Raw genomic sequence first — 10,301 nt, 5'->3', positions numbered from 1 at the left:
CACCATTAGGACACAAACGTTTATGTGATTTTAGCCGTTACAACAGTAGTTCAGAAATAGCTCAAATGTTACATTGATGTCGTCAATATTACAAAAAGAAAGGAAACCAAATGACAGGCAACAGTGAAGAGCACCAGAGATGCCGCGCACACACCTAGAGAAGACCATGCTTCTTTCCTTCGACTGCCACGAGATTTTCACCACTAAGCCCCCCTCCCCCGTGCTTTTCCTTCTCAGCTTTCCCTAACCCGCTTTACACCGCGAGCTTAAGCCTCGTCCTCGCCCTCCTCCTCCTCGAACTCGCCCTGCTCGTCGGCCGTGGCGTCCTGGTACTGCTGGTACTCGGACACCAGGTCGTTCATGTTGCTCTCGGCCTCGGTGAACTCCATCTCATCCATGCCCTCGCCCGTGTACCAGTGCAGGAAGGCCTTGCGCCGGAACATGGCCGTGAACTGCTCCGAGATGCGCTTGAACAGCTCCTGGATGGCCGTGCTGTTGCCGATGAAGGTGGCCGACATCTTGAGGCCGCGCGGCGGGATGTCGCACACGGCCGTCTTCACGTTGTTGGGGATCCACTCGACGAAGTAGCTGCTGTTCTTGTTCTGCACGTTGAGCATCTGCTCGTCCACCTCCTTCATGGACATGCGGCCGCGGAAGATGGCAGCCACGGTCAGGTAGCGGCCGTGGCGCGGGTCGCACGCGGCCATCATGTTCTTGGAGTCGAACATCTGCTGGGTCAGCTCAGGCACCGTCAGCGCGCGGTACTGCTGGCTGCCCCGGCTGGTGAGCGGCGCGAAGCCGGGCATGAAGAAGTGCAGGCGCGGGAAGGGCACCATGTTCACGGCCAGCTTGCGCAGGTCGGCGTTCAGCTGGCCCGGGAAGCGCAGGCAGGTGGTCACCCCGCTCATGGTGGCCGACACCAGGTGGTTGAGGTCGCCGTACGTGGGGGTGGTCAGTTTCAGGGTGCGGAAGCAGATGTCGTACAGCGCCTCGTTGTCGATGCAGTAGGTTTCATCTGTGTTTTCCACCAGCTGGTGCACCGACAGGGTGGCGTTGTAGGGCTCGACCACCGTGTCTGACACCTTGGGCGAGGGCATGACGCTGAAGGTGTTCATGATGCGGTCGGGGTACTCCTCCCGGATCTTGCTGATGAGCAGGGTGCCCATCCCAGACCCTGTGCCGCCCCCCAGCGAGTGGGTCAGCTGGAAGCCCTGCAGACAGTCACAGCTTTCTGATTCCTTCCTCACCACGTCCAGGACCGAGTCGACCAGCTCGGCTCCCTCTGTGTAGTGGCCCTTTGCCCAGTTGTTTCCAGCACCGCTCTGGCCTGCCAGAGGGAGAGACTTCGTAAGTCACTGATGACTGGATTAAATTCTTTTTTTACCTTAAACCCCTTCATGTAGATCAATGAGTCAGTGTTAGGATTACTTCAGATTATCACCAAAATGACCAGACATTAAAATATGTGGTTATACATATAATTATAAATAAGAAAGGCTAGGAATACCTGACTATTAAGGCTGAAAGGCAAATTGTTTTAGCCGACACGAAGACTGAACTGGCACACACAACAGGGATGTTCTTCACACAGTAAGCTACTTTCTCCCTTGGGCAGTCATATACCCCTCCACCCTGAGCTGTCAAATGAGCCTCCCATGCCATCAGCCATGCCAGTCACTCACCAAACACGAAGTTGTCTGGCCTGAAGATCTGGCCGAATGGTCCAGACCTGACCGAGTCCATGGTGCCTGGCTCCAGATCCACCAGGATGGCCCGAGGTACGTATTTGTTACCTGCAGGGAACACAGCTGGACTTAGACACATAGGCTGAGAGCTCTAAAGAGAAAGGCTTTTCTCCTTTTTGCAGGCACTGCTCTTGTCCCCAACAAAGGACATAGGAGGGGCTCAAAGGCTGTGGTTGTGAACCGGGGAACCCATTGAAATCATGCAGTGTAAAGTGGGAATCCTGAATCCTAGAGTCCTCCCTCCCCTGGGGCCACACTCCTGGAGTTAGTCCTGGGGACTAGAGAGTAAAAAACTGAAGGGCGGCCTGGGGGGGCAGGTGTAAAGCAATTACCAGTGGCTTCGTTGTAGTACACATTGATTCTCTCCAGCTGCAAGTCACTGTCTCCATGGTAACTGCCAGTGGGGTCGATCCCATGCTCATCACTGATGACCTCCCAAAACTAAGACACAGAAAAAAGTTTGCTTTTAGCCACGCCCGACCTCTCAGAGAGCTTGCGTCTCACAATGAAAAGCCCTCGACTCAGTTGCAAAAACCCAAACTTTCAGGCAGCGTGACCCGGCCCAGCCTCAAGGCTTGTATTTTACAGGGTGATAAAGTTGAAATTGGGCGTTTCCCCGGCGAACAGCTGCCGGCGGCAGGAGGTGGGAGTCTCGTCGGGGCGGGGTCGAGGGGGGCAGCGAGCAAGCTGCGGGCTCCAGCGACTGCGGAACTGTGCGCTCAGAGTCGCAGCTGCGTGCGGCAGCAGGAGGCGGGCGCGGAGGGGGTGGGCTGGGGAGCAGGGACCGGAGGCAGCGGAAGGAGGGTGGTTTAGGATTCAAAGCACGTCCTGAGACCTCTAGACAATCGCTCTCCTCCCCTCCCCCACAGCTCGCCTGGGGTTCCAGCGGGTAAAACCACTTCTCCGGGAGTCTCTGCCCCTCCGGTAAATCCGCGCGCACAGCCTCGGGGACACACCCGAGCCTTCTCCAGGCACGCTTGCCTTGCCGAGTAAGGAGCAGGGAGGAAGCGGAGACCGAGGAGTGGCCGGGATTCCAAATGAGTTACAGCAAAAATGAAAGAGAGGTTCCTCCCCCCTCCAAGTCGCCTCCGAGCCCACGCCCCACACCGCCGCACAAAGCAGCCGGGAAGGTCTGTTCTTGGGGAACCCAGGGCCTGCTCAGGTCGAGGCTCGCACCCGGGAACCCCGAGGGGCTGCAGGCGAAGGCACCCCACCACCCCCCGACCCCTCCCGGCGCGGCGCGCCCACCTTGGCGCCGATCTGGTTGCCACACTGGCCCGCCTGGATGTGCACGATCTCACGCATGGTGTTAGCTAGCTTCTTCTGGCCCTGGTCGGCGTCTGGTCAGTCTGTCCGTCCTCCCTTAAACACCCACTGTGGGGTCACCGGGAACGCGCTCGGGAACCGACTGGCTGAGAACGTCGGCCCGGCGGACTGGGTCTTTTATGCAGGGAGGGTGGGGCAGCCTGCGTAGGCCGCGCCCCCAGCCGGAGCCCCCCAGTCCCCTTCGCGCTAGCTCTCTCCAGGCCCAGCTGACGTAATGCTCCGAGCCCCAAGGACCATCCCGGGGGCTGGACATTGGGCCCGCAGCCAATCAGCACAGGCTTGCGGACCAGGAGAGGGCTGGGGGCTTAGGGTAGTAGGGTGGGGGCGTGGGCATTGTCTAGGACTTGGATGGGGGGAGGTGGAAGAGATGGGTACTGAGAATTGGGGGTAGGTGAGGGAACTGAGGGCGGGAGGTGGGCGAAGCTAGGGTAACCCGTGTGGTAGGCCGGTGATGGGGGGAGAGCTGGTACTAGATGGGGTGAGCAGGGAGACTGGAGCAGGTGGAGAGGCCCTCAGGTGCTCTGGAAAGGAGCGCACGGTGCTCCGGAGGCTGGCAGGTGGAAGGTTGAGGTGGAGGGCATATGTGGCAGGTTGCTCTGCCAGCGTTGATTGAGGCGCCCCCTCAGCCAACGGCCAGGGATCTCCAAGCTACCCGTCCCTCGTGAGACCACTGCCTCTTTCCCCAACCCTAGAAACCACCGACTGTCCAGCGGCCGAACCCCGGTCACACAGAGCCTTGGGACACACGCGAGCCCAGAGGAAAATCGTGTGTGATAAGGCTTTTGGGGTCTGAAGAACAGTGCCCCTGGACATCCAAAGCCCAGGAGCCCCAGGGGGCTCTCCACCCCTCCCCCAGCATCCACTAGCTCTCTCTTTTGTCTCTGTTAAGGGCTTCGGGCTCCCTCTCGCTTGCGGTTGCTGCATCCAGGGGTGGGGCGACCTCCGCGCCCCCTCCAGCCCCACCCGACTCTCTCCAAGACTCCCCAGCTCCCTGGCTGGTACCAAAGACCCTTCCATCCCAGGGACTGGCTTTTGTTCCTTGGGAGTAGATGGGGTGGGTGTGGCTGTCCGCGCACTGGTACTGTCCAGTGGTCAGAAAGTGGGTGGGGTACGGGGGGCGGGGCTGCGGCAGAACAAAGGGCTCACAAATATGTGGGATACCTCTCACAACTGAGTATTTAAAAATCACACCCCAGGCACTCCTCCTGTCTGGATTTGGTTCATCTATTGTCCACTAAGGAGATGGGTTTCAAGGGTGATCATCGCCCGCTCCACCGCTAACACTCTTATCTTTCATCAGGTGCCGGACCCTGCTGCCTGCCTGCCACGAGGTCCCCAACCTTGGTGCTACTGCTTGGGGGTGAGGGACACGCCTAAAAATTGCGGCACAGCGAGGGAGAGGCCACCCGAGACCCTGACGCGTACAGAGCGCGTGCGCAGACTCTGAGCACTGACACTTTAAAATCCACAGTTTGTAGGTAGTCGAAGGAGATTATCTCTTTGTTACTTTTCGTGTGTACGTGTGTATTGGGGGCGGGGTGCGGAATCTGCTTGTGTTTAAGGGTGAGAGTTGAAAGCGTGCATGAAATGTTTACTACGGACCTGAAACCTGACCCTTGCAATATCATGGGTGCAGGACCCTTCCCCTTGTCGACTCAGGACCGGTCGCCTGCAAGGTGACGTGACCCTTTTTCATCCTCTGGCGAGAAGGGCCGAATGACCCGGGTTCCCGTGGGGGAGCGGAGCCTGCAGCTGTTGAGTGAGACCCTCCCAGAACTATCAGCAAGCTGTCACCGCCTTTCTTTCCCGCTGGGAGGTGGAAGGGGGGCTTTCAACTCAATTCCAGTGCACAAAGAGAAACCGAGAGAACAAAAGCCCAGCCTCCCCCAGACACCCATGGCGCCCAGACTGAACCTTCAGAATTCCCCAGACGCGGCTTCCCTTCTTGGGGTTAGGAGGGGGTCGGGAGAGAGGCAGAGGAGCCGAAGGTCCGCCCACATGCCGCACTTGCGGGGTTCCAAGGACCCAGGACCCCGAGTTTCTAATCCAGCTCCTACAGATGCAGAAACGTCCAGGGTGAACGACTCTCGAGGTCACACAGCAAGTTAAAAACAGGGCTCAGTCTGCAATCCCGTCTTCCGGGCCCCTAGGCCTCGGGGAAGGGGGCCACGTTGGGGCCGCAAGAGCTGTGGTTGGTGTCAGCACCCGGACCTGGAGGGCGGCTGCGATGGGACCGAGGCGTGCGGGAAGGAACCCAGCGAGGGTGGCACCCGCGCCCAGTGTAGACGCTCACTGAGCGGTTAGCGCCTGGCTACCAGGGCCGAGGGGTAACCCTGGCGCGCGGGGCTCCTGGGGATCGGCTCCATGGCCGGGAAATTTGAGCCGGCCTCCAGCCTCCCTCACCTAACGGTTTATTTTCTCAGCTTCGGTTTCAGAGCCAGATTTCCGCGGAGTGTCGGGTGAAAGCGTGAGCTCAAGATTATGTGGATAAAAGGACCCTTCCCTCTCGGGTTTACTTCGGGGGGAAAAGGCTTGGGATAGAGTGAGGCTGGAACTCGAAGCCCTTCCTTTCACACATTTGCGGGTACTGTCGCCCACCCCCAGCCGCTGCGAAGCTGGCATTCTTGTTCTCGGTTTTACATCTCCCCCTGCCTCCCCCCACACCCCGCCCTTTTTGGATTTATGCTGCTGCACATTTTTATTTTCACAAGAAGCTGATTTTACGTTGGTGACAGCCAAACCTTTCAGTTTATCTGCTGATCCTTATCATTCTTATTCCGTATAGTTCCTGAGGAGAGGCTGGTGAGGGAAAGAGATCCGGCCGCATTTGCGTCTTCCAGCATTTCTTTTTGTGAATTACACAAAATTCCTCTCCATCTAGGTCATTGTATATCAGGCGTTAAAGGTGTCAGAACTGTGTATTTCACCATCACTTACAGGCTAAGTAGCTTTAATGATATGCTAATATTTCTAAATTTTCCCTTCACCAGAAGTTGTAGACATAACTTGGTGTAAAATAAAATTCAACATTTATTTTATGCATAACTGATTGTATGGCTGAGGTAGGATACCCCCTAAGCAATTAAAATTATATTTGCCCTCACAACATTGAGAGTATTTAAATGGCAAATTCTCAAGTGATTTTGCATTTATCTATTAGTACACGTAGAGTCACTGTTTTAATTAATTGAAGTCTGGTAGGGAGTACTGTACAGCTGAATTGGTAGTGAATTTTTAAAGCATTGTTTCCTTAAAGCAAGATTTTTTTTTGTTTTACACGCTTATTGAAATCACAAGACCTCTAGCTTTCGCATTTCCTTACTGCCTGTCTGCATTCACCACTTAATACACAGCTCCAAGCCCGGTTAGCCTAACAGCCTACTCCGCAGCGAGATGCACGCGGTTTCCTAGGCAACCGACACTTGGCCAATGAATGAAGAGAGATTAAAAGAGACCGCAAATCCATCATTATTTCCTTTTTCTTTTCTTTTCTTTCTTTTTTTAACTCTTCCCAATACTCTCCAGCTAGAGGTATTGGAAAGCTACCAATCCTAACTTTTATGTAAAGAAGTCAAATGCCCAGGGGAAGGGGTCGCAGCCCTATGTTGTGACTGTGGGGAGAAGGTGGTGCGGGGGCTTCCTAGGCTCCACTGAGACCTGCGCTTTCTCGGCTTTGTCATTCTCTCTGTTCATATCCCACTGTCCTCCCCCCACTCCCAGGCCTTCCCCTCCCCTGAGGAAAAGCCAGCAGTTCCCGGCAGAGTCGGCCCCGTGCTATTTGGTCCAAGGGTTGCGGGGCTGTGAGTCTCAGAGCCCTTGACCTTCCGCAGTCGTGGGGCTCTGTGGGGACCAGCCGGCCCAGGTAACAAAAGAGTGGAATGAGCAGAGAAAATTGCGAGCCCGTGAATGCAGGGCAGTGCGGAAATATTTACTTTTGTTCCTTGGTAAAGCTGGCTGCTTTCCCGTTGCCTGCGTTCGAATTTGGGTTAAAATGGCCTCAGTGCACGCTGAGAGTGCTGAGCTTTCACGGAAGAGATTTGCCTTCTTTGTCATACAAATGCGCAGAGGGAGTAGAACCCGGCTTTCCAAGGCGCCGGCGCCCTTTTATAAGCAGCCCCTCCTCCCCCAGTGTATCAATGATCTGTAAGACTCTTAGGCTGGGGGAGGGCAAGCCAGAGAATGCTCGCTCTGTGAATCCTAGGTAAATGGCATCTCAGATACAGAGCCAGACTGTGCAAAAGCAGAAACACAGGAGTAGAGAGTGCTCTTAAATGGGAACATTATAAAATACTAAGCTTGACAGGGTGCAGCTTGCAAGGTGCAGTCCGTGCAGTAGACAAATTTATAAATAAATCCCTAATGAAATGAATTGCACACAAGAAGATACATTCGGGAGCCATTTTAAGTGGCAGTGGCAGACTGCTGTGGATTCATGCGATGGCAGTTCTGTCACCACACCTTAGAAACTTCCACCAGCAGCTGCTGCTCACAGACAGCTAGGCAGCTCACAGTTTCTCTTCTACATGGGCCCCTAGACCTTTGCTTGCCATTTAAATAAAATTAAAACACTCGTATTCAGATAGATATAGATACATATGGTAACCCCCTTGCCTCTTGGATTTGGATGCCTGGTGGACTTTAGCTATGTCTTCACAGAAGAAAGAAATAGGTCAGCTTCTGAACAGGAACTCTTCTCTTGACATGCCCAGCCTACTTTGGAGTGCCAGCGCATATCCTCCTTACGTTTTCAAGAAAATAATGCATTAAGGGAACCTACCTCTTTCAAAGTAACCCAGAGGAGGGGCGCCTGAGTGGCTCAGTCCATTAAGTGTCTGACTTGGGCTCATGATCTCACAACTCATGAGTTCTCATGAGTTCAAGCATGAGTTTGAGCATGAGTTCGAGTGTGAGTTCAAGCCCAGCATCAGGCTCTGTGCTAACAGCTCAGAACTTGGAGCCTGCTTCAGATTCTGTCTCCCTCTCTCTCTCCACCCCTCCCCCACTCCAGGCTCTGTCTCTCTCTCACTGTCTCAAAAATAAATAAGCATTAAAAAGTTTTTTAAAAACCCAAAATAACCCAGAGGAAAAACATTGTAACTTATTAAAAGATAAAGTTTTTCATACACACCCCAAAGAATTGAAAGTAGAGTTTTGAAGAGGTATTTGTAGGGGCGCCTGGGTGGCTCAGTTGGTTAAGCTTCTGACTTCAGTTCTGGTCATGGTCTCACAGTTTGTGAGTTGGAGCTCTGTGCTGACCATGCAGAGCCTGGAGCCTGCTTCGGATTCTGTGTCTTCCTCTCTCTGCCTTCCCCCATTCATGCTCTGTATCTCTCTCCTTAAAAAATAAACTTTAAAAAAATTAAAGAAAAAAAGAAGAGGTATTTGTACACCCATGTTTGTAGCAGCATTATACACAACTTCAAAGAGGTGGAAGAACTTAAGTATTCATAGACAGATGAATAAATAAAATGTGGCATGCACATACAATGGAATATTACTCATCCTTTAAAAAAAAAAAGGAAATTCTGACACGTGCTACAACATAGATGAACTTTGAAGATATTATGCTAAGGAAATAAGCCAGTTATCAAAGGACAAATGCTTGATGATTTCATGTGTATGAGGTCCCTAGAATAGTCAAATTCATAGTCAGAAAGAATGGTGATTGCCAGGGGCTGAGGAGAGAGGATAATGGAGAGTTAGTGTCTAATGGGGACAGAGTTTCAGTTTTGCAAGATGAAAAGACTTCTGGAGATGGATGGTGGTGATGGATGTACAGCTTTTAGAGAATGTACTTCACGCCATTGAATTCATACTTAGTAGTGAATAAGATGGAAATTGTATGTTCTGTGCATTTTACCACAATTAAAAGTGAACTAAAAAAAAGATTGGTTTCTCAGTATCTCCTAAATATTAAGCGGCATTTTTTGTCTTGGTGCTAATATAGGACTCTACATTTCCCAATGAAAAATAAGTGGTGATAGATAGATATCCTTTAAATTTTTTTAAATGTTTGTTTATTTTTGAGAGAGAGAGAATGCGCTAGCAGGGGAGGAGCAGAGAGAGAGACACACACAGAATCAGAAGCAGGCTCCAGGATTTGAGCTGTCAGCACAGAGCCCAACACTGGACTCGAACTCACAAACCCTGAGATCATGACCTGGGCAGAAGTTGGACACTTAACCAACTGAGCTACCCAGGAACCCAATAGGTAGATATCCTTAAAACCAATGTCAATATCATCATTTATTGCTCCTTCTGTGGCCAAGTAAACTGGGGGTTTGAGAGTGGGCAAGTGTTGCTTGCCCTAGGGGTTGGGTTTCTTTTTCTTTTTCTTTTTCTTTTTTTGAGAGAGAGGCAGAGAGAAAAAGAGCATGTGAATGCACATGCTCACACAAGTTGGGGAGGAGCAGAGAGAGAGGAGAGAGAAAATCTCAAGCAGGCCCTGTGCTGTCAGCATAGAGCCCTACCTGGGGCTTGATCCCATGAACCATGAGATCATGACTTAGGCAGAAACCAAGAGTCAGTCAAGCATTTAACCCACTAAGCCACCCAGGCATCCCTGGGTTTTTATCTTTTATTGATAGTTGTTACCTAGGGGAGCAGAATATTCATTACTTGGGCAGAAAGCAGGGTTTCATGCTTTTTCTTCCCAATTTAGTCAGCGGTTTCCTGTCATCTCATCTACCATCTTGGGCCTGTCTGGTTTGATTGGCTTCTTGTGGAGTGCTGCCAGGACAGATCTTTGACCTTCCCATTAACTGGCCTTGACTTCCTCCTTGCTGACCTCCAGGTATCCTTGTAGAGCCTAGTCTAACACTTCCCCAGGCCAATATACTACTGACAGTGATATCAGACAACTAAACTCCTAATTGGATCTTGCTCATTCATCTCTATTAACTCCCTATAGCTTGTAGTGCATGGTCCAAATTCCTAGCATAGAATTCAAGTCTTTGGAATTTGGGTGTGATCCACCTTTTCTGTGTTTCCTGCCACCCTCCTGCCTAGACATGGTACATTCTAGAAGACTTGAACTTGCCCATTGCTTTCCTTTTTAGGTCATGTTGTCTGAGCCTCTGAGTCTCTGCTCATACTGTTCCATCAACCTGAAATGAACCTCTTCTCTTCTTCATCTGGTGACATTTCATTCATTCTTGATGATGCAGCTCAACCATCTGTGATATATCCTCTGGTTGCCTGAAACAATGAACTGTTATGCATACCCAGAAG

The 10,301-nt window shown here is 52.1% G+C and overlaps 1 protein-coding gene and 1 long non-coding RNA gene across 2 annotated transcripts; one reads left to right on the top strand and one right to left on the bottom strand.

Annotated features, from left to right (window-relative positions):
• LOC121020299 (tubulin beta-2B chain) lies at window positions 1-3,180 on the bottom strand. The gene is made up of 4 exons (XM_040460293.1): window positions 2,994-3,180; window positions 2,078-2,186; window positions 1,683-1,793; window positions 1-1,327 (listed from the first exon to the last, which is right to left on the bottom strand). Exons 1-4 carry the CDS (start codon window positions 3,048-3,050, stop codon window positions 267-269), a joined length of 1,338 nt encoding a protein of 445 aa, XP_040316227.1. The 5' UTR covers window positions 3,051-3,180; the 3' UTR covers window positions 1-266.
• LOC121020300 (uncharacterized) lies at window positions 2,503-6,174 on the top strand. Its single transcript, XR_005786057.1, has 2 exons — window positions 2,503-2,875; window positions 4,372-6,174. It is a non-coding gene; the product is annotated as an uncharacterized LOC121020300 (long non-coding RNA).
• Window positions 6,175-10,301: the final 4,127 nt, after the last annotated feature.

Source organism: Herpailurus yagouaroundi, unplaced genomic scaffold (assembly GCF_014898765.1).
Source record: "Herpailurus yagouaroundi ecotype Mexico unplaced genomic scaffold, PumYag 250, whole genome shotgun sequence".
Lineage (NCBI taxonomy): Eukaryota > Metazoa > Chordata > Mammalia > Carnivora > Felidae > Herpailurus > Herpailurus yagouaroundi.
This window is presented reverse-complemented; position numbering and strand designations above follow the sequence as displayed.